The sequence below is a fragment of the Vidua chalybeata genome, chromosome 4 (assembly GCF_026979565.1).
Source record: "Vidua chalybeata isolate OUT-0048 chromosome 4, bVidCha1 merged haplotype, whole genome shotgun sequence".
Classification (NCBI taxonomy): Eukaryota; Metazoa; Chordata; class Aves; order Passeriformes; family Viduidae; genus Vidua; species Vidua chalybeata.
The window spans coordinates 26014332-26039415 of NC_071533.1; the positions used below are offsets into that span (position 1 = coordinate 26014332).

At 38.2% G+C, this 25084-nt stretch overlaps 1 protein-coding gene across 1 annotated transcript in view; it reads right to left on the bottom strand.

Annotated features, from left to right (window-relative positions):
• Nucleotides 1–2589: 2589 nt before the first annotated feature.
• The window catches only part of COL25A1 (collagen type XXV alpha 1 chain), a 294445-nt gene continuing 271950 nt past the window's right edge, over nucleotides 2590–25084 (bottom strand). The window contains exons 29-38 of the mRNA XM_053941672.1: nucleotides 24688–24738; nucleotides 24301–24327; nucleotides 22169–22249; nucleotides 20266–20301; nucleotides 19367–19420; nucleotides 14499–14552; nucleotides 12572–12625; nucleotides 6329–6406; nucleotides 3951–3989; nucleotides 2590–2625 (exon numbers count right to left, since the gene is read on the bottom strand). Coding sequence (XP_053797647.1) covers nucleotides 2590–2625; nucleotides 3951–3989; nucleotides 6329–6406; nucleotides 12572–12625; nucleotides 14499–14552; nucleotides 19367–19420; nucleotides 20266–20301; nucleotides 22169–22249; nucleotides 24301–24327; nucleotides 24688–24738 — 510 coding nt within the window. The remainder of the gene's footprint in view (nucleotides 2626–3950; nucleotides 3990–6328; nucleotides 6407–12571; nucleotides 12626–14498; nucleotides 14553–19366; nucleotides 19421–20265; nucleotides 20302–22168; nucleotides 22250–24300; nucleotides 24328–24687; nucleotides 24739–25084) is intronic.

The window sequence follows — 25084 nt, forward strand, 5'->3', positions numbered from 1 at the left end:
GAGGAATGCCACTAAAAGATACAACAACACACTGGCAGTTCAAACTGTAGCTTTGCCATCAAAAGGAAAAAGATATACTAGCACCAGAAATAGTTGCTTCTTGAACAAAACAAACACGTTGCAAGTCTTCACAGGGTGCTTTTCTTGATGAAATATTAAACCAATTTTTTTTTTCTTGTACTGATCATGCAACTTTTCTAGATATGTTTAAGTTTCAATTCAATCTGAGATGCAAGTATTAATGCCAAATCTATGTATGTGGTTTAACCTTTCAAATTAAATTGTTTCTCTACTGCTCACTTATGGTTATTTAAAAGGAATGAACACTTCATAATATTGAACAACACAAAGGCTAAAAAAGCCAAGTAAGATTATTTGAAAAAAAAAAGTATTCCTAACTGCTGGAAATTTAATAAAGAAAATAATTTACAAGACAGAAAATAAAGCAAATGAAGGTGCTTAAGTGTTTCTTCAGTAGGGTCTCAGTGTCAGGGAGTTAAAGGAGAGTTGAGTTTTGACTAACAGTAGCATCTATAATTATTTCCTGAATGACAAAACCATGGACCAAAGCTCTGCTAGCTTTATTGGTGCATATAGAAATGGATGCTAAGAGGGCAGTTAAAAAATGTAAGTACACAAATTAAAAAAAAAGAAAAAGAAAGTGCTAATTATATATCAGCATTATTTATCTTGTTGCTATTTCTTAAATGAGTTGTGTTTGTGGACAGTCTCAATATGGAGTAGCTAAATCATCAAGCCAGATAATAAACATCCTACTTGATTTTGCATCTAAATACTCTGAAGGACCTTTAAAAAATATTTCATCTTACTGTAAGGCCCTCCTTCTGAAAGGCCCTCAGTGGCGTTATTGCTGTAACACTCTGGTAACATTTTATATTCTGTCTGTGCCTCCTGAAGGTTTTCACTGTTGTAATCATCACTATTCTAACAAGTTGATAGTTGCATCTCTGAAAATTTAGGGAAAGCAAAACATATTTCTTTATATCTGTGAACTTCTGTTTATTTCTTACTATTGGAAAGAAAAAATTGAGCAGTAAAAATACATATGTATTCAGTGTATAGTGTGAGATTTTTGTTTTTATTAGTAAGATAATACTAATTGGAGGCCAGTAAATTGACCTTTTGCTTTAAAAATCTGGGTGTTCCTCAATGAAAAGCTGGGTTTGACTCCAATATACCAAAATGACAATAAAGATTCATCAAAGAGAAATATTCCATTATAGTGGCATTTCCATTGATCTGAGATTGTGAAGCAATACAAAACGTGTGACCCCATCTTCACATGATTTAGAAATCATGGAGCAAGGAAAAATGTGCGTTCCAAGAAGGGCAGAAGGTGCCCTCATATGAATGGAGACAAGCTGTCTTCTTCAACTTTAGTTTTGGTCTACATAGGAAAGACAACTCTTCAAAAAAAAAAAAAAAAAAAGCCCCTAAAAATGGGATGATCCTGCTATATACAATAGGAACAGAAGTGATATAAAAAGAATTTCCATCTGCCAAATATGGCACTATTTCTCATAAATTATACTCTCAAACTAACTTCAGTGCGCCATATGAAGACTCAAAATTGTAAAAAACACCTTGTGGCAAAACTACAAATGTGCACAAATGACATATTTCTAGCAATAAAAAAAAGTGGAGAAGGAAGTGTTTCTTTAGAAAGCCATCTGAACAGGAAGGGAGAAAAATCAACACATTTAACAGTGTAGCATGGTGACAAATGTGCAGTGATAATCACACAGAATTGTTTCTCTCCAATATTTTTTGAGCAATAATGTCCACTAAAATCACCGTAACAACATAAAAGGAGCAAGATGAATACATCATTCTGTGAAACACAAAAATAAACTCTTTCTTTTCTAGACTTAAAGGCTTCAAAGACTCTGAAATAAAAACTGTTAATACTGAAACAAGATGAATACGTGGCTTGAAAGTACTTTTTTCAATGCCATCACCACAAATGTTGAATAGATGATTGAAATGCATTCTTTATGGCAACAGAAACAGGAAAAGGAAACAAAACCAACCATTGCTTCCAAATTCCCATAGAGAAGTTCAGCTAGTTATGTGTAATTTAAAGTGAATAACCTGAAAACCATACCATGATACATACATCTCTGGTCAGTTCCATTGTTCCATCCTCCATCCCCTGGAGGATGATCTGATTCATCCCCACCTCAGGAGCGCTTTCTCCTCCAGCAGTCCCAAAATACAATATGGAGAGTGTATACACTCTGTCCTCCTCAAGTGAGGTTGAGAAGCATCTGGTTTCAGGTGGTGTCTGCCATCAAATGATCCCTGCAGCACCTCCGTAACCTTTTCAAACAACCCACAGAGAAGTCTGGTTTCTTCCTCAAACTTCTGTCCCTCTTGATTAAGGACTCGACAGGGCCTATCGTGAATGTCTTCACGACTGTGAGCAGTGCAAGGCAAACCGATGCTGATCAACAGGCAGGACCCTCTCTGATCAAAGGGGCCAAGTATCCCGCAAGAATGGAAGCCATCCACCTGCAGCTGGAATGCTATTCCCCAAAAATGCAAGGCCTCTTTCTATGCTCCTCTGGTTTATCTCTTTTTAGCAATGAGCCATGGTGTGACTCCCTTGAGATGACAAAAGGAAATGACTCAGAAGCTGGAATCAAAGGTCACCATCAACAGCCACTCATGATCACACAGCAAGCAGGTTTGGCACACAAACTCATGCTTTTAGTTCATACGAGCAGATGCAGTGTCATGAATCAGTGACGTGTTTAAGATGGACATGGAAGCCAGGTCAGTAAACTCCAACAGCAGCTGGTACAGTACATTTCATAGCATTTTGCTCTTATTTGGTCACAATTTCTTGTAAACTAGTTCATGGCACTCATTGTCCATGCATATCCGCAAGCCAAAATATAAGAATTTACAGAAATATTAATTTCTATTATTGATCATTGTTTTGAGATCTCTCCCATTAGAGAGACAATCTTTGCAGGTTTATCCTGCAGTTATCGTATCATCTAACTGCAGATGTAGGTGAAAAAAAAGATGTATGTATGGACTTTTGCAAACAAGTAGAAGCAGCTACATGTAAACATATCTCAGACTTGTAAAATCAAATTTTCAGTTCTCAACTATAAATAAAAAAAAGTGGAGCACTATATACACAACTTCATGCTTGTAAGGTTAGATTCATCACTGCAGAGACAAAAAGAGATACAGATTAATCAAATTAGTAAGATATTTCAGACATCTATTACAAATACATAAATAAGGCAGAGTTGCAAATATGGGTAGTTATTTCCTCAGCACCAACTATTCTTCAGAGATAAATGCACCCGGGATTTCACTTATGCTTCATGTTTTCTGATATATTATATGCCAGTACCCCTCCAACTATATTATTCTGAATGGCAAGTTTTTAAATCAAGCACTGTCTAGGTTAAACCTTTATTAAAATAATGTCGCCATTTAATATTGCCATAAAACACACAACCCAGGAGGATTTACTGAAGAATAGAAAAGAAAGGCAAAGGAAAAGGTCAGTATACACTGTCCTTCTCGGTATCCCAGAAAGCCAATATAATAATACATCGACAGAAATATTTGACAAAAATGCCACATCCATGAGCTTTTATAATGAATAGGAAGCACTGATCATCTGCAGAAACCAAAGGATGTGTGAGTCTTCATGTGAAAAAAGAGAAGTCTTGGACTTTTCATGAAACTAATGCCAACTATTTCTATAGTACTGCCTCAATGAATTATTCTACATAAATTATAACATATCACATGAACTACTGTCATGGAGAGGTCTGATCTTGCACTGCTGGATATGTCTGTCTAGGAGGCTCTGAAGTGTATCTTGATACAGCATGATTGTGACAGGCATTTCTGTGTTCTAAGGGCATTCTGCTCCTGAAAAGAAAAAGCTCTGCCCATCCTACCTTTTGCCAACAGCCAGGCATTGGTAATCCATCAGGACCCTGTTTCAAGGGGAGTAAAAGGATGAAAAAAAAAAAACAACAGCATAAGTAAGTTGGACAGGATAGATATTTCATCAACATCTGTTAGAACAACTGAAGCAGCTTTGACTTTCTATCTAAAAAGTAGCTACCAGTTAACTTATTTCCTCTCTTATTCTCAAAGTGAAGGAAAAGCCAAAGGCAGGAAGGTTTACACTGTAAATACATACATGCACTTCTCTGCCACAAAGATTTGGTTTTTTTCTATATCATCAAAACTTCTTTATCATGCATGGAGATCTTTATCAGTTTCTTATTGCTACTAGAGCTCAGGTTACATGTTATTTTAAATATAATCTGTTTTATTCACAATAATATCTGAATGTACAAGATCAGTGAGGAAAAGAAACCTATCACTTTTATCTGGAGAGTATTACGTTTTATGGGCCCCTCGTTCAAAGGTCACCCTGTAATAAAACAGCAAGACTTGAATGGGAGTAGGATCTTTTCACTTTCAATGTCAGTTTTTGAATGAAACAGCAAAATCTTAAGGCCTGAACATACCTGGAGTGCCACAGTGGAAGAAAACGTCAGCAGTGGGAGCAGGGCAGTATGGCACCACTGATTATTTCAGTGCCTGGACAGTATGGCCATCTAATTTCTTCTCATGTTAGTGAGAGTCACTCCTTTTCTTTTCTGTTGCTACCCTACCTTCATCTATCTCCATGCATCCAGTAAGATCAGGGCCAGCTTTTGACCAGAGTCATACTGGTTTTCATGGATCTAATTCCGATTTACATGGCTGCCCAGGTTTACTCAGGGAGTTATATGCTCAGAATTAGGAGCACATACAATATAACTAGGTTATGCATAAGCAGATAAAAAACAGGCCTTTAGATTTCTTCGAATTTAGAATACCAATACTTAATGTTAACCTACATGTGAAGATAATGGTTAATATGGATTTTTTGAATATACTTGCATGTGGTCTGATGTGAATGACTTGCTGCCTAAACAAGAGACAGTGCTGCATGCTAAACAGCTTATTCTAGCAATTATCTACAAAAAGAATATTTTTGACCCATCAATGATTGTTAGTGAATCTTCAGATATAAATGATAATACAGAGACAGAGAAACATTTTTAAATTACAAAAGCATGCTTGATTATCCCCAACAAAATATGAGATATGGTTACCATTAATTGGAAGCAAACAACGTGGACTATGGAATAATCTTAATGGACTATGTATTTGCAATTAAAAAGCAATTGACTTCAAATAGAAGTGCTACAGTCAAAACCTACTTAAATTTAACATTCATCTCAGAGAACCGTGCTTAACCACCAAACAATATCAGAACATGCAGATTGAATTTTACTGTGAATAATTGAAAAGAAAATCCTCCTTGTATCTTTAGGAAATGTGTATGACCTATTCATTTGGGGTTTTCTTTCTTAAATGGAAAAGAGTTCCAACTTACTTTACCACTAAATAAAAATCATTGTTGCCAGATTGGTACAAGGGAGAGGGTCAAGAAGTAGCATTTTAGTATAGGTGGGAACTTGAATTCATGCTAGCATAGGGTGGGGGGTGTTGTGTGTATTCCAGGAGGGTAAGTTCCAGGGGTAAGACCATTAAATTGAGGACATTAAATAACAAAGACAGCGAGGGTTTGGGCTGCAGACCGTTATATTCTTACAAACATCAGGTAAGCTTTTTATTTCCAGATGTGTTTGAATACTCTGATGAACAGGCCAGACACCACAAACATTACTTGTGGATGGTCTGAAAGCCAAGCTCCAGTTTGGCTTACTGGAAACCTTGATTTTTAGAAACAGTATTTACATCCTTCTGTTTGTGACTCTCATTTTGGCCACATTGTGAAAACATGCCCCTAAGATGGCATGGCTTTGGAAGGAAGACCAGGGTGCAGAGTAGCTATGGGACAGGCCAGGGTGTGGAACTGAGCCAGTGCAGACAGAAGTCATCAGACTTGATTAGAGGTGAATGTTGTACTGGATTTCTACAACTTGGGTTCAGGGTGAGTGAGGCAATGGGTATTTTGTGAGGAAAGTAACAAACCAATGATTCTCAGGGAAAATGGAGGAAGGACACAAACTTATAAATTACCAGGTGATGTGGGAGCAAATTTCTGAGAGTTAGGCTTAAGGTGTCAACAAAAACGTGTGTTCTCTCATGGCGGTTATGATCACTTGAAGCAGCTGGTTTGTTCATGCACATGCACATGTTACGTGAAAAATGTAAAGTCAGCTCAGAAAAACATTACTTTACATTGAGAATGGCTGATTACAAACAAAGGAACTGCATGCAGGGTTGGTAGGAAAGAGAAATACTGTACCAATTGGCAAGGGGCATCCAGCCCATCCAGGCCAGGCTGGCCTGGCTCCCCTTTTTCCCCCTTAATTCCACGGAATCCCTGTTTGTAAAGATTAACTTGCAATGTTACTGTCAAGGAAATGCCTTCAGTATTGACTTAAACGGAGTGAACAAAAAAACAACAGAGAGGCAAGAGGAACAAGCTGACTGCTTATGATTTAAACTGATTCTGGCACATTCCAAATTTGGTTCCTTTTGAATGTATTTCGCAGAAAAAAATTTAAAAAAAAAACCCAAAAAAACCCACTACCAAAACCTCACAAACTCAGCCCAAAGGTTTTAAGTCTGGTGCTTTAACCCCAATTAGGAGGTTTACAAACAAAGTCTGCTCCAGAATTTGCACTTGAGATGAAGCTGTGTTAACAAAGGGCAATGAGTTACACAGTAGCTGGTGCTTGTTCCTCTCCCCTCATTTCTTATTCTATCAGTTTACAGCAGGATGACTGATCTTCCAATACACAAGCGAGACGTACCAATGGGCAAGGTGCATCTAATCCAGGAGCACCCTGTTCTCCTTTCTCCCCTTTAGGCCCTTTTTTGCCTTTCTTTCCCTTTTCCCCCTGTGGATACAACGGTTTGGATAAAACAAGTTTCATTCTTTTGAAAAAAAATAAAGAAAGATTGGGTTTAAAGTTTGGGTTTTTTCTTTTTAAGCCAATGGAGAGCTGAAAGGACACTTACCACTGTGTTCTGGTTTGGATGGTGCATTATGTGGAAAAATAAATTATATGATCACAAGCAAGAACTGCAATCAGTCTCTATTAGTTTGTGTTGGTATTTCATATCAGTATTATGAATGTTTTGAAACCTAGAACAGGGCTTGAAATCACTGATTTCTTGAGACAGAGGCAAATCTGCAAATCCCCCCAATCTGCAGCCAAAATAAAAAGTCTCCTGTTTTGATAAGTGATAGCACTGAAGGGTACATGCTCACTACGCTGAACTTGTCAGCTTCCCAGAGGATTTGCCACTAGTCAGAAGTAACTTTGGGAGAGCAGAATCCATCAGCAGAGTCTTTTGATAAAGGATCTGTGGCACAGATGCTGAACAAGGATGACTGACTCAATTCCATCAGCTTCCAGGGTGTCACATCAAGGGTGAATCTGGCCAGGAGCATCCTTTACTAACTGACCCTCTGCACTCTGGTAAGAGTTTGGAACAAATCCTGTTCTCTGTGGTATCCACAGAAACCCATGGACATCACTGAGGGTGCACGGCTGTCACTCCAAATACAACACGATCATTTCAAACCCTGTTACAGGAATCAAAACATCCAAACTGCTTGATGGAGAGGTGCTATGACACTTCCAACAATTTCATATTGTCTTGGTATCATAAAGTAATCAGAAGTGATAATTAGATTATTTATTTAAATATTTCAACATTCAAATATTCTGTCTGCTGCAGGCAATGTTTAATCTATTTCTTTTCAGTCCTTTGATTTCACATTGAGTTTTCTTTTCAAATGTGAAACATCCAATGCTTTCATTCTCATAGAAATTAGTTGATTCCCCTCAAGAAAGCTACCTGCAAAGATGACCTCACCTTCAAGCAGTATAAGAGGTTTAGAGAGTTCATTTTATAATTGGTTTCACACCAGTTGATCACAATGGTAAATGAGTTTCAGGTTGCTCTCAATTTCACAAAAATCAAAAAGGGATCACTTAAAAAAAATAACAAATTGGACTAGGATTGTAAAAAATGGGATAGGAAGGATGAGTAAATCAGGATGTCACAAAGAAATGGTCATAGGAAAATTAGTATAACATTGGAGAACCAGCAAGTGAGGTTGTGGCTATTGGGAAGATTTAATTTGTGAGGAAAAGGGTAAAAAAACCAGAAGAATTGTAAGGAATGTGGGTAGAAGGAGAAGGAAGGAATGCCCCTTTGGAAAGACAGACAGATTTTGGTGAAACATATTAAACAGACATTTAACTTGTTTCACACCAGTACAGAAAAGGCTTAATCCATTAACAATAGAGAAAAATAATTTTTATACTTAAAAAAGTTTATATAAACAATATTGTAAAAAGGAAGGAAAGCACATTACTCATTTAATGTAACAGGATACTTGACACATTCAAATAAAACAAAATGTTCCATGAACAAAACATACTGCATCCAAGTCATGATAGAAGCAAAGTTACTTGTCTATCTTTTCTGTGTGCCAAAAGGTCACAGGATTATATTTGGAAAAACAGCAATTCAAACATTACCAGACGATACCAATGATAAAATCCTTACCAAATTATAAGATTGTGATGTAAAAAAATCCTCACAAGACAAGAACCATATATTGGCTACATTTCCATCTCAAACCTACAAAGATGACAATGTAGCAGAGCTCATTGCTCTATGCTATTTGTGCTATTTGTGCTCAATGTAGCACCAATATATTTGCAATGAGTGTATGCAAGCACAAAGCATGGACATACTCCAAAAATGATTCTGAAAATGAACAGTACAGTTTGGTTTCTGACCATTTCTAATATTTTTGGACTTTTTGTTTCTTTAACTTCTTGTTTTACAAGCCAGCAGGTAACTATTTTCAACTTCCAGTTTTGCAGGCAGATCTATGATCTTACTCAAACTAATGCAGCAGTCACCTGTGTAGAAAAAAGTCTGAATTTCCTGGGTACTTTACTGCTTTTTCCACAGACTGAGTTCTTTCTTTTTTTTATCTTTGATCTTTACTCCTTATCCTGAACTATAAAAATCCATAGGAGTTATGGGGATTCTTCATGTGATGAGGATTAAAAAAAAAATTCCTTTCTGTCCTTCCTCACTGCCTAGAGAAATAAAAACTTCTGCAACATTATTATGATTGGAACAATCTACAATCCTCACGTGCACAGATTTCCATCACTGCAGAGTGTAGGGGAAAAGGATAATGCCTTTTCATCCTCTGTTCAGACACACCATACTCCTCTGTCAAAATCCATAAAAACAGTCACAAGTGTGCATCTGGGACCGGGGACCACTTCCCTCTCTTCCCCACAACACAATCTCAAACTTTTCTCAGAGCTTATTAGTTTCTTATTATTAGAAAGGATTTTTATTTTCTATTCATACAACTTGAAAATACAAACCTTTTTTGTGATGAGTGCTCCTGGACTGTAATTTTTTATGAGTAACTACAGCTAGAACACTTAAAAAATATTTTTACAGCCATGTTAAGAAGACATAATGCAAACACTGACCTGCTTTCACTGTAGCAGAACTACTGATAGGATAAAAGATAGATCAGAAGTCTAGACCTCATCTCAAGAAGTAAAGATTTATTCCCTGCATGTCTATGAAAAAAGTGTCACTGGTTCTCTTTAGAATGTTCATAATGATATGTATTTTTGCAGTGCAATTTAAGTTTCTTAACTAGAAACTCACTAATCTCAATTTGTGTGATGTCAGACCACTAGCCAATAATGTAGAAATATTTAAAACCAAGAAATCATAAGCTAGATGGTCAACTTGTTTATCTGTTATTACAAAAATGGTTTATATGTTGAAATGGGTGCTGTTGCACCAACTTGGTCATAGGTAATTAGTAATTTACATAAGGAAAACCACCAGAACACAGAAGACTTGTTATAATGAGAACTTGGATTAATTGCACTACTTTTTGTATCTTTTGAGAGTCAGCTTTCTATTTGGAAAATAAACTATTGATGCAGCTAAAGTAATTTTGGTGAAATAAGTTTGCTTGCATGATAGAAATATTCCCTAGTTTATGGGAAAAATGCATTTAAACTGTGCAATGGAAGTGTCTTTCTCAGAGGTCTCAGCTATATCTTCCCTGACTTTTCACTGGCAAAGGCCTTCCTTTGCCTCCTAGTTTTCTTTAAATACTCTGGGAATTTTTAATGAAGGTATTCAATCTCCATTTCTGCCCTGCAGACTTCCTGTCAATCCTCTCTCTGAAAGCCCACACAACAGTATGTTTTTTGAAACATGTATCAGACTTGCTAACTACTTTATCCCATGCATTCTTCTCAGGAAACAGAGTTTGCCTTTTCATGACTTTTTAGGGGGATGGAGGACCAGAGTTCCTAGAGATGTGTCCTGCAGCCCCAAGAGAACAAGTATCCACAGGCAACCTAAATCACAATGGAACTCCGAAAAGGGTGTAGCTGTGCCACACACCATTCCCACATAAAATTCCCTCACTCTCTTGCAACTGGAAGTCCCATGTTTGACTTATCTAGTCAGTCCCTGGCAATCACAGTCTAATATCCAAAAGCAGCATGCTGGACTCTGGAACATTAAAACATTTTTACATCCTGAGTGCTGAATCTCATCTGTTCCATTTTCACATTATATTTGTATAAGCAAAATTTTTACCAGCTTTCCATCTTTTCTTCCAGAAATCTTCTGGACCTTTGGTGGCTGAAATTTTTCTGCATATCTGCTCTAGCTGTACATGGAAACACAGACTCGAAGTCTGGCTGAAAGGGAGTTCTGGAGGTTGCCTAAGATTCCCATCGTATTCCCATCCTAGACCAGGTTCTGCAGTGCTCCTTGGGCAGAGGTTCAGCCCCCTCTCTGGACTCACTGTCCCAGTGCTGTGCTGTCCTCCTTGTGAACAATTGCTCTGAACCTCTCAGGAGCACCGTGTGGTCCTGCATTTCCCCATTTGCCATTACCCAGAGAGTTTTGCTCTACCATTTTTTTATCTCCCCTTCTGAATAGTTTGGCTATCCCATTGTCAGACTAAGCCTGTCCATCTCCTCCACACTCTGCTCCTGGTTGTGTTTGCCCCAGACCTCTGCCAGCTTGGCAACCTTCTTACTCTTTTTTTTCTTGAACTCAAAAACTTTTTTTTTGAGGCTCAAAAGACCATCTGCAGTATTCAAGCAGCCTCACTGGAACTGATAAGGGAGGCATAATTACTTGTTTTTATCTTCTGGACACAACTCTTTGAATGTATCCCAGGGTGAGAATACACTGTTAAGCTCATTCAATTTGGCACTTGCTGTAACTCCCACTTAGCACAAAGAGCATTTTGACCATCACCCCTCTGAGCTAGCAGTTATCAGTTACACCTTTAGACTGACAGCTGCTCTCAAGGAGAAAAGCTGTTCACTGTTGACAGACCTGTACTGTGAGAGCAAGCAAGGGCTCACCATTCATTGTGATTACTCTGCCAGGTCAAACATTGCCTTTATAATATTCATAGAGCACCTGCTTAAACAACTGTTGTTCTGCAAAATCAGTACCTTACCAGTGATCTCTGAGCTCAAAACATACCAAGCAATACACCGAGGGACAAAAGGGAAGGATGAATTTCATAATACCCTTTTGAATGCATTCTTGGGAAGTATTTTGCCTAACCAGATAAAGAAATGGAAATGAACTCTAACACTCATGGTGACTTTTTAGCCCTGCTTCTTGTTTAGGACACCATAATGATTAATCCAGCTTAACCCTGCATATGTCAGCTTGACAAAAACATTGGTCTGAGCTGGAAAAATCATCTGCTGCATGTATGGACTTTTACATTAAGTGGCTTGGTGTGAGTTCAAATTCAGCAATTTTAGCAGCAGGGCTTTGTGTTGGATAGCAATGGAAGAGATTTGCTCATGAAGTTTCTCCACACACACAGTAAGTCCTGCATTGCTTTTTACTAAACAGATTTCCAAGTCACTGTGTCTGGATACTGAAAATGAAGACAGGCTGTTTCTGTTAACTTCACTGTCTAGTTGGTTTACCAGAATGGTAGAACATATGATTCAATTTAAATCCACAAGTATCGCAAAGTCCTTAACTGCAAATAAAACATTACCAAAAATAAAAATTCAAACAGTTCTTGTCTTAGACACTTGGTGTGGAACAGGTAGCATGTACAGGCATGCTACACCAGGATCAACCACCAGTGTGCAAAGACTGCCAGAGAACAGAGCTGGGCTCTTTAGTATAAAATCACCACAACAACTAATGTCTGCATTAAATATTTCAGGATTTTAAAAAGTGCAGGATGGATTGGAGAAAATGAGCCTAAAAAATTGCTGTGCTTTTAGACATGTTGGTATTTCTAGTCCTGTACATATACATACATTTTTGTGGTGGTTTTGCTCTAGTGTGTATCTGTGACTTGCCTTTTGGCACACAGTAAAAACAAAGGTAAGTTTTAATGGGACAATTTACAGTGTAAGGACAGCAGAACTGATTAGCTAAGGAATCAAACAACAGTTATGAACACTGTGGTCACCTTTTCTCCCTTTTCTCCTATATCACCCTTTTCTCCTCGAGGACCAGGGAAACCCTATAAAAACAAAGCGGACAAAGATAGGTTGACTTTTACTAACACGCAGATTAAGTTTTCAAATACTCCTGGAAAACCTAAAAAGATGATTTCACTACATGCTCTGTACATATATTATGTGTGGACACATGCACGGACACAAGAGCACACGAGATGAGTAAGTCACAGAGGTTGGTAGAGACATTTTGGCAGCTAAAGAAAGAAATCATACCACTCAAACTAGCAATCATCCATGCTACAAAGCATATGTGCATTCTTAAGACGACTCCTCCAAGTTAGGGATTTCAGAGTAGGACTACAGAAAAGGACTTTCAGTAAGTCTTTTTAGCATGCCAAGGAAAGAGCCTATGTTTTGAAACACATCCCTTACAGGCCACGGAATGATTCTCTTTCATTAGGATAAATTTAGTTAACTAAGTGCCAAGTGACCCCTTGTTCTTCTACAAATGAGTCATCTGAATATTTTCTTAGCAAGCATTTTTCCAGCCTACTGACATCCAAAGGACCAAGTACTTGTATTGCTAAGCACTACTATCTGGTGATGTCTGTCGATAAGGGCTGTACATTGCACAATCTTTGTCCTCTTTACCACAGAGAAAGAGCAAATGCAGCATTCAGCACACTCTCTCCAGGTCCTGCGCGCACGCTAAAGGGCAGCAAAGGTGTTGTGTTCCGTAAGGGATTTCTTGGCAGACTCTTACTGACCCCTGAGAGTGCCCTGGTCACACACATTACTTACATCAAGGCCAGGCTCGCCGTCTTTGCCCTGCCAAAGAACCACAGGAACTGCATTAGCTTCCCTCAGACAAGGACACTGCTGCCCATGTTTAACATTTCCAGGAACTGATAACCTGACTGCAAAATTTTGCTTGACTGTGAAATTTTGTTTGTAGGCAGATTCCAGGAGCAAGCTAAAAATACAAAAACAGCCAAAAACCTATAACATTTTATTTTTAGTTTTCAGGAATGGGAAACAGAAATAGCATTAAAAAAAAAATTAACCCACAAAGGTGACCCTCACATAAAAAAGCATGGCAAGCTAATTTAACACTCCATGGAGCCTGAAAACTGTCTCCAGCCACTGACTCCTGATCCAATTAAATGGATCAAATTAAACCACAGGCCTGTATTCCAGCTTAAATTAATTAATCAAATGGATTAAACTGGAGAGGGTATGGAAACACTAAAAGTCTCCTGGAAAGGCTGGTTGTGCCTGGCCAAGCACATTTACATGACTTTCCTTGCGTCAAAGTACAGAACAGACTTGTGTATATGTACACACCTGACCCAGTCATTAGCAGTGCAAACAGGGAAAGTCAGCTGATTTTATTGGGGATATTGCTGTCAGGCCAAAGGAAGTTCTCCCTCATATTTTAGAAATTGATAACATAATTAAAATTATTGATTTAAAACAAATAATTTCACCTATGAGTGAGCAACAATGGAATTCTCACATAACTTCTGAGTGGATGGCACAAAAATGAAAACAAAACAGGTCTCTGAAGCAACAAACAAAACAAAAACATAATGGCAATGACATTAAGAAATTCACAGCTTTCCACAGTTCCTCCTGAACTCCTGGCACTCTCACATGGTCCCCAGGCAGCTGATGGCCAAAGGCTGCAGAACCAGGAGCACCTGCATTCTGCATCTCCGCTCTCTTGCTGGTTCATGTCAGGTCTGTCTTTTAATGTGCATGGGTAGAAACCCAAGAGTGTGATACAGAACACTGACCTTGCACTGTCAGGGTTTATTATCAATTTCTGCCTTTTCCAACTAATTCTACTGCTAGGTGAAAATCAGCCATAAAGCACACAAAGTTTAATCAGGGAGGGATGAAAAGTGCAGTGTGTACAAACTCTGTGCAACTTACAGGCAAGCCGTATGGTCCTCGGGGTCCAGGGTCACCTACAGTTCCCTTCTCACCCTAAGAAAAGATTACAGAACAAGCAAACAAAAACATTGGCTGTCTTAGAAATTATCTCTACCAAGTGCTTTAGGTTAAAGTTTATGCATTCCTAAGTATTTTGAGTGAAAAATATCCAAGCTTGGTTATTTTTATTAAATGTCGAAGGGAGAAAGAGAAGGTGTGTATTTCCATTCTTTCTAGGAAGAATGACTTTTTAAGCATATGATATCACATTCATTTCTAAATAGGTTAGTAACTGAAAATATGTTTCAACTGAACACACACTAGTGTCAAGTTTAAGCTTTTGGCAGCTTAATGTTGCTCTTAGTAAAAATACAAAGTTGTAATGAAAACTGAGGATATACAGTATCAAGCTGTATATACACACAGCAGCTGAGATGCAACACAGTGACAGGAAAAAATAATGTGTCAGTCAAAGCCTGATTTAAGTAGGCAATGCTATTAACAGTGACATTGTGAAGATTATCGTATGCACTGTGCTGTGTTGCTAAAGCCTCTACTGGGTTCTAGATAAGTGATGTAAATACTCTGGTTTATTAAAATCAAAACGACTTTAATAATATGCAAGACAAACAAGTACAGAGATTACTCCAGAAGTCTGATCTCATTCTGCACTAAAATTCATGGGAAAATTACCAGTTTCCAGAGGGGTGCTGCCAAAGTAATTTTGCAAGCTTAATACAGGGTAAACTTTTCCAAACGGAATGGAATTTCAAGGCGACGAATTTCAGGCTGACAGTAATAATCACCTTTGCTCTCTAATTGCTCTTTACCAAGATTGGTATGAAGTTAAGCTTGTTAAGCTTACAGGACTAGCCCGTGTAACTGCAAGCACAGGTCCCTTTGAGTTTGGTAGGGAGTCAGGGCTGGGAAGAAGGTGTGGAAAACAGTCTTGTTTCAGACTGTTCTTTCTTCTGAATGAAATCCACCAGAAAAGCATTTCACTCTGGAGAGAACTAAATGGCTCGAAGTGTTGATGAAATAAAAGAAAAAAATCCTCACCGCCTCTAGTTTTCAAAGCTCCTACTCTGGATTTGTTATGCAGGGTGACTTGGACCCCTTCATCACTCCCTTTGCTGAACACACCCTAACCCAGGGCTTCCTGCAAGGCTCTTGGTGTGCACGGGTGCTGTGTTTCATCCTAGCATGTGCTGCACTTACGCTCATGAGAGAATTCTCTGTATAACACCCTCTGGTGTGTTGTTATTTACTACTTGCTAGTAATTCATTAATGATTCCACCATTAAAAGCACAAGACAGAGATGCAGATGTGTACCTAATCAATAGTGGTGATCACTGGCACAGCCAAGTACTTGGCACAACTCTGAAAATGGGCTGCTATGTCTAAATTTCATTGACTGAATTATACAAAAAAGGCAGGCCCAGAATAAATGGGACCTTAACCAGTGGTTGAATATCCCAGCAATAAGGAGTTTGTTGCAGTAACTGACATTTGATCTGTTTTAAATACTTAATATTTTTACTTAGATGTGCATTTGCTGTAGTCTAGAGGTACTGAGATGTGCAGTGTCAGGTCTTTCTGGATCCTGTTACTAATTTCTGAGTAATTTCTGAGCAGCATTTAGGCTGGATGCCCTGACAGTACAATAGGAGGTTCAGCTGATTTTAAAAACAATAAATCCCTTGCAGCTTTAAAGCTTTCTGCTAAGAAGAAACTAATGTGCTGACCTATGTAGGTAAGAGCTAAAAAACTCTTTGATCAGTACTTGAAATATGTCAAGATCAGTTAAGCACCTTTTTTTTTTTTTAATTTTCAACAGCAAGATGACTGTACAAAGTCCTCTCAAGATAGGCTTGTAACATTGCTAAACATATGGCAGACATAAAAATACTGAATGTATCAGTCTAGGAAATAATCACGTCTGTTATGTAAGAATATATTTGGAGAACTGTATCTCAGAATTTTTTTCCTCCAATACAAAGCACATGCTGAAACATGTATGGAATATCAGATGAGGTTCTGAATGTTCATGGATTATATGAGATTAATGGACTGTCATGAACATACTACCCTCAACCATCACAATTTCCTTCAGGGTAGCAGATATTGGCAAACTTCAAGATTTTGTTTTAAATTTTTTTTGTGAGACAATCCGTAAGTGTTCAAAGAATAGAAACCATAACCTATGTTTTTGCCTCCTATTTCACTTCAGTCTCCTGAATCATGGACAAATATGAGTTAGAATTTGGATAAATAAAGCAGAATAATCTGTGTCTCCATTAGGATAGATAGGGAGATTTCATAACATTGTCATGATGAGAAATATTTTAAACAAATTAAAAGAGTTATTACTTTACCTACTAGTACTAACTGTGTGTAATGATGACAGCGCTGCACAGGCAAAGCTAAAATCAAACTCAAAACCAGGTCCTTGTCATCAATGAAAAAGAATAAAAAAAAACCCCTTTATTTCCAGCTCTCAGATTCCTTTAGCTGGTCAAGAAACTGGATATACATTATGCCTGTCATCACCCTTCAGGCTTATATGTCCCCTTTCATCAGTAGTAGCTGAAGATGACTATTTTCCAGTGTTCTCTACTTTCCTTTCACTCTAGACCGTATGTAAGTGAAAATAATAAGTACACAGTCAGATTCAGAGGCCTATTATGATCTACTCCTCCATTTAATAAAGATGGTCTCACTAAAATCTCTCTAAGCACCTGGCAAAATGTAATTCCAATAGCTGAAAATTAGTAAGAACTAATAGACACCATCGTAATGAATTATATTAATTCACATCATTAATTACTCTCTCAGTTTCTACTAAAAAACTCATAAAACCACGTTATAGTGTCATGATTTTCTTATTCTACCTTGTCATTGTCTAAATAGACTTTGTATAAAGATGATCTGACATTTTCTATTTTAACAGTTAACTGAAAATCAACAACCCACCCTAATTTGCTCAACAGTCTGTTCCACCTCAGAGTAGTAATTGAGCATCACCTCAAATGCAGCCTGTGCAACAATGAATTCATGATTATTCTGTCATACAGCCCTAATGCCCTCCTAGATTTATACGGGCCCAAGGTTTTTCTTATCAATACAGACAAAATGGGGTCCTATCCAGTGAACACTGGCCCAATGCACTGTTTTTAATTAAAAAGTAAATCCTGAAATCAAAAATATGACAAAAATATTTCCCCTTCTGCTTTCACGTAAAAAAGTTCAACAGTTGCAAATGCAAGTTGTAAAACAGCATCAAAAACACACAATTTGTTATTTAAATAATGAGACATGTATCAATGCTGTGCACCTGTTACATAACTATGCTACAAACAACTTCTCCTCCCAAATGGTATTGAATAAATAAATGAACAATTTAAGCAACAATCCTGCTGGTTGCCTGCTTGGGAAAAAACCTTCCATCTGTCTTGTGAACTTCCTCCCATTCATTTAGCTCCACAGAAAATAGTGGGTGTGTAGGAATTTTCTGCACACCTTGGTTTCTCTATTTTTGTGAAGTTCTCCTTCTGTGCTCATGCAATTACTGATTTACATCACAGCAATTCCTATCCCCTTTTAGCTACTGCTTTTCAACAGCTACAGTAGGGCTTATTCCAAATCCAGCTGTATGACTTCTTATGACCTTGAATACCCTCACAAGAAAAAAAAAACATTAGTAGCTGTCTTCCACAGATGAAAAGAATAGTTTATATTATATTTCATTGTCAAAGACATTTCAACTGGTAGTACACATGCATATCCTTCAATAAAAAAGGTCATAATGCAAGAATAAAATGCATGTTATTTTTATATACTTCTACATGTGTATCTATTAGAGGAGGTATTAAGATTAGAGGATGTTCAACTATCTTTTCACAGAGTTGACAGAAGATATATCTTGTCCTAATTGAAGAAAAAAAAATGAATCAGTAATCCCCTAGAAAAACAAAAAATACTCAAGTCCTTCAGGCACTTAACTAGCCTGAGTGGTAACTGCAGCCTACTGTACAGTTTAATTTGGACTGTGCTGCATGTCTTGTATTTATCCCTCAGTACACACCTCTGTAAAAACGAATCTTAGCTTTCTCAGATGAAGCTAACTGGACCTCTGCCATGTGGCTGTGTTCTTTTTACAGCTAGTCTGAAGTTGTTTTAGCACAGTTGTTTTGTTCAAGTGAGGAAGTCAGAGACAAAGTTCTGGACCGGTAACCTCTTCAGAGGTTTTAGGATAACATCTTCTGGTTTGTTGTAAAAGTTGATGGCTGTATTGTTAAAGGTGACAGGCTTATAGCTAAAGGTTAGAGTTCCTACCCTATTTCCACTGGAGAAAATCTACTGTGAGTATTTCAAAATTAAGTAGCAGGGCTCCTATCTTCTAAACTAAAAAAAAAAAAAGTTTAAGTTTTACAGAGGCTGGAGATATTTTTCCTGGATAAAAACATTTAAATGAATATAGGAGAGAAATACTCCTTTTTTTTGCCATTGCATTCTTATATAATCAGATCACACCATCTTCTTTTGTACCACCTTGTTCTCAATTTGCACAACATAATGAAACCAATGAAAATCATGTTCTCTTTGTGGCACTGTGAACTAGAAAGTCCAGTCAATTTCTTACTGATTAGTCATTTCAAAATACCAGCTCCCCTGGAATTAATGAGTTACAACGTCAATCTCAAACAGATAAATGTGTGTGTAAGGAGAACACGTACACAGTTCTGGGCTGCTCCTCTACGGGTGAGATACTGTTCTGTAACATCTAGGCCCAGTGTGAGTCCCCATATGCCATTTTTCCACTGTGGCAGTCACTTTGTAGGGAGCAGCACATGGAACATATACTTACTCTCTCTCCTTTGGGACCTGCAGGGCCATGGGGACCAACTGGGCCATCTATGCCCTACAAAAAGGAATAAAAAGGGTAAGAGAGAGGGCTTGCTCTTACAACTCTTTAGTTTTAATAGCTATCTTGTACACAAGAACTAACATGGAATCAGTCTTCACTGGTTAAAAATTTGGATTTAATTGTGATGCAACCTATTTGGCTTTCAAAACTCCACCTATAACCTCTCCTGTTACAAGGCAGAGTGTCTTTCTTCTATTTGGTGTTCACTACATCCGTGGAAGCAATCAGATTTACAAAGATCTTAAACAGATTGGAAGAAGATGGAAGGGTCAAAAAAAGATATTTAATTTTTTTTTAAAAATTGCATATTCTTTAAATTTAAATGTCCACCTGTAAGATGGACTTACCTATTGCAGGGATCAATGAGAATCTTACTTCCAAGATATAACTCTTTCACTGCATAGATTTCTTTATCATTCAAGAAAGCAAAAGATTTAACATCTATGATGTGTAATGTAACAACATGTGTAGATGAACCCCAGCACATCTGCATCTCCTTCACTGATTCCATATTAGCACTGAACAGCTATGCTCTCCTGTAAGCTAAATCCCTAACCTTACTCAGGAAAACTAGCAACCCAAGCAAGGCAGTTGTCCAACCAAAAATCAAAACTAAGCTGCTTTTTTAAGGTTCAGAGCTCCTTCTACAGAGAATTACATTCTCTTTCCCACACATATTGCCCTAGGAACCTGCTTGAAGCTCCCTCCTACGCAGCAGGGAAAATGCCTGCAGCATTTGGCCTTCCTTCCTGGGTGCAGTGAGCGAGCTTGGCTGGCATGGCCCTGGGAAGCACACGGACTCAGGCACGAAGGGGGACACAGAAAGACAAGGGACTCACCCGGGCTCCTGGCTTCCCGTCTAAGCCAGATGCTCCCTGTGTGGTTAGGTGGAAGCATGGATGATGGGCACGACACGAATGACAAGAACGTGAGATTAGTAAGTGGTGCTGATGAAAAAACACAATTCAAACGTACAGTACATGCTGTGACAGGTTCTGGAGTGGGTATCACATTACTACAGCATGTTAGTTAAAAATTCACATGAAACACCAAGAGCCTGATTCTGTTCTCACTTCAGTGTAACATCACTGACCCACCCCTGCCCTCACATCAAGTATATTAAAGCAGAATACTGTCAGGCTATAGGAGCGCTACAAACACCAGATGTTAGGGTGTTTTTGAGCCTGAACACACAAATATTTACTTTGTCATTTACTCGCATGCTTTCTGATTTGTAAATAGCAACAATACTGAACAGTATACACAAAAGAAGAAAAATGTGTGTTAACTGCGATAGGAAATATTTAAGTGCAAGAATACTGCATTATGCAGCCAACAAAATCTGGATCCTGACCACAATGGGCTCATTCATTTCCAAGAGCCCGGGAGACAATCACATTTCCTGTTTTCCCGCTGCACTCCCGGCTCAGAGCACAGGCAAGGGCTGCGGTGAGCGATGAGCATCAGCATCCTTGGGGCCGGGGGGACCCCTCGTGGACCCCGTGCGAATAACAGAGCAGCGCCCGGGGACGCGGGGGACAACACTGCTCGGGACACCGGGAATAATCTGGGGAACGCCTCCCTCCTAAAAAAGCTAGCCAAACCAACCCCCAGACAAACCCAACTAAAATCTCCAGCCAATTCAATAAAACGAGCCGTTTTTTGGAACGTCAAGCGCTTGGACTTTGCTCCTGAAAATGACATTTAGAAGTAGCAAGCAGGAGCAAGACAAGATCTGTGTAAATTTGGAAAACCTAGTAGTATATTTTGTTCTGGAGTTTCTTCTACCTTGTAGCAATTTTCAGAGCATCTGCTCATGCCTCCAAAACTCATTCTCTACAGATATGTAACTGTCAATGTGAAAATGAGTTTTATTTTTCTCAAAATAAATTCAAATTCTCAGTGACGCTGACCTTGTCCATAGACCCTGCACATAATTCTTGAAAATATTAATCAGAGAGGTTTGTGCTCCTTTTGGGTCAATTAAGTCTTTTTTCTCCATTTTACTGTTAACAATGTCATCACTGGGAGCAATCCTCATACAATAACAACAGCAAAGAGGAAAAATGAACTCCTTTTCTGAGAAAAAAAATAAAGCTGCCTTTTCAGCCTGTTTACAAACACATAAAGTATTTTCTATTTTATTAACCTAACTTTTAAGAACTCTGATGTTTCCATATTTTTAAGGTTCTGCACTTGTAAGACAAAATTCATGCCAAACACTCAGGATGGGAATTTTCTAAAGAACAAGGCAAAAATAAGAATCGGGGGGGGGGTGGGGGGGTGGGGACCAGAAAAAAAATCGCAAGAATTGCAACTAAATTCCCTAAACCAATTTTTAGCTTTCCTCAAATTGACCTCTCAATTTGAACTGCAGAAGTGCAATAAGAGGAAGAATAGCTGAGGAGATGGGATAGGGAAGACTGCTTTTTTAATGGAAACACCATACAACACTCGAATAACAGCATGACTAATGTAATGGGGGTGATGACATCCTTGTGACACTGAACACTCTCAACTGACACACAACAACAACAAAAAAATCCTGACAGCACTGGGTTTCACAGGACATTACTTAGGATGATAGCACAGACTTGGGACAAAACAAAACAAGACTGATGCTCTGCTCCAACATGGTATATTCTGTGTATGCTATTGAGTAAATCAGAGTTGTTCATGAGGGGTAGAAAGAGATGTGTGTGATTTGCACTGAAATTGAATAGTTGGGGTTTTTTTACTTACTGGAAGACCAAGGGGCCCTCTGTCACCCTTTTGACCTGGTTCACCTTTCAATCCTTTAAGACCATTTAACCCTGGTTCACCCTAAACGTAAAAGTATAAATGCCAAATTTTTGGTGCTATAATGGGTGTTTAAGCTGGGATAGAAGAAGCCAGTCTCAGAAGTAGCTGCAAATTCCAGTTTGAAACAAATTCAATCTTCTCAGCTTACTGGCAATTTACATACTGATTTAATAGTGGGCAAAAGTACTTGGGAGCTGTCTGCTCGAGATTAAAAATCTGTGTAAAAAAAACCTACATGAAACGTATGGGTACCAGATTTTTAAAATCTTTTCCTAATAATTATTACTATAGTTAGATGGTTTGAATTAAGCATGAGTTTCAGGGGGTTTTGGAAATTCTTCAAATCCCATAAACCACCCTATGCAGATAATTCAAACTGAAAAGAAAATGTTCATAAAAGTAAGCCTCAAAATTGTAGGTTTCTAGAGTGAGATCTCCTGAAAAGTACACTTGGAAGGAAGCAATACTTTTCCTTACAGTAAACTGGAATTTGCAGCAAAATCTTACATAAAGATATTTTAAACCTTTAAGCATACATAATAAACAGTAACAAGTTAAAAGAAACAGTACAGGTTACACAACGCCAAGCTATCTGGGAGGTCCAGAGATTCTCTGTTCATACAGAGAAATTTTAGCCATGTAAGAAATGGCACTTGTTGTGATTATTAAATTATGTACAGACTATTACACGAAACATCACTAAGATGATAATACTGGGCTCAGAGTTGCCAACAAATCACCCTCTCGTAATGAAAAACTGCATCACCAGGAGGGCTGCTCAGTCAAAGAGAGTATTGACCACACCTGCCTCTTCTGGGAAACAGAAATACATGGGTATTTCATCCAGGCTGCTCCCCATGGCCTCATTGCTAGATTTCCCTTTGATGTATTATGTTACCTTATATTATATTCATATTTAAAAAAAAAAAACTCAGTAGAACCCAGTCTGCTCCTTTAAGTAACTCCAGACATCATCTGCCTGCTTTGCACCCCAAGTAGCCATTTCTTCATTCTTATTCTATTTGACTCGATTTGACTTTCAAAGCAGTAGCACTGGAAACACTGAAGTTTTGGAAACAGACCTGAGAAATCCCACAAAAGGCTGAGTCTCAGGCCAAAAGCCTGAGGTAAAGCAGGCCTGGTGCTAAAATGGAACATACTTGATTTCAAAAAATGATTTATGACTTCGGTTTCTTGAGCCAAGGTAACACAGTCTCATAAGGGGTCAAACCTGTGATTTTCTGTCTTGCAGCTTTAAAAATCCAAAATAAACCCCCAAAACTAAACAAAAACACCCTTTCCTCCTCTTCCTTACTTTTTGAGAAAGGTGTGATTAGGGAGCCATAGTGATTTAAATGATCATGCCTGACAAGACCACTGGCCTTAATGAACCCAGTGTCATGCTAAATTTTACCTTACTGAATTAAAGCACAAATTAAAATATTCCTAGTCTGCCAAAATGCACTTCCACTCTCCTGAGCTGTTCTGATGGGCTAAGAGAGTCCCTAAAGAATATCTATGCTACGGAAAATGTTCAAAATGTATTGCAGACCTGTCTGAGCATGAATCCAGTTTGGAAAACACAAAAATGCACACATCAGTTAGTGATGGTGAACCATCATAACATGTGAAGGAACTGGTCAGCAAAATATCTGTCACCTAACAAAGGCCATGGGGACTGGAAGAAGCAGGAGATACAAGAGGGCATAAATGAAGACAAGTTTATCTCACTTAATTTCCCAAGCCTGTAACATGCTTCTGTATTCCAAAGTAATTCCAAATGCAATGGTAGCTTGCCCATAAACAGGAAGCCAAATAATTTAGTGCCACATTCCTAATATTCATACAAAAAAATGGACTCAGCTGACGCTGAGGGGAAATACTACTCAGAAACAGTCACGGAAAATTTAAACAGCTTTTAAGCTAGTATTAAAATCTGCTTTAAGGTTTAAAAATATCAGAAACGTTTATTAAATGAGGTATGACAAAATATAGCTCCATGCATTCAAGAGCAAAGCATGACACTTTGCAGATATAAAGAGCTCACCTATTCACGACAGATATTAACTTACCTTTGGGCCAGGCAGTCCATGAGGTCCCTAAAAATAAAAGTAACATTTTCCATTATGAAAATACATCACAATTTTTTTGTATTTTTTGCTTTTTAGGGATACAAATTACCCCTGTATTTCTTTACCCTCAAAAGAAATGCAGCTATCAATAAAGCAACAGTAAACATCTGATTCTGAGGAGGAACCAGACCACTAGCATGTTAGCAATAACAGGAATTTGCAATTTGTTTCTCCACCTCCTAAGAATTTTAAGACATGCAAAAAACATTTCCAAATTAGGTCCCCTCTTCAATGGCCACATATTCTGATAGCACTTTTAGTAAGCAGGCAATAAAGTGACAAGAGGGCATAGACTATTTCTAGCCCCTCTGTTCCTCCCAAGCTTACCATGGGGCCTGGAGGACCATGTGGCCCTGGTGGTCCAGGTGGTCCTATCATCTACAGATAAAAAACAATGGTATTAAATCATGCAGAGCAAAGAACTCCCACAAAAATACCAGAAGTCAGGCTGACCCTTGTTGGCAAGCACTTACAAAAATAGCTATGCAACAGTGAACACTGACAACGCATCTAGACAGGGCTTTAGGAATTATTTTGATTTGAAAGACAGGGTAATCAAAGTGCAGATCCGCCTGTACCATATGGCAGTGTGCCTGTCTCCAGATTCTTATTCCTAGGGTCTAGGATACACTTTAAGACACTATGGGGGAAAAATAATAAATCCCCATAAAACAAACAGTACTGAGAAGGGATACTTGAACTTTTAATATTTTATGGTATGTGT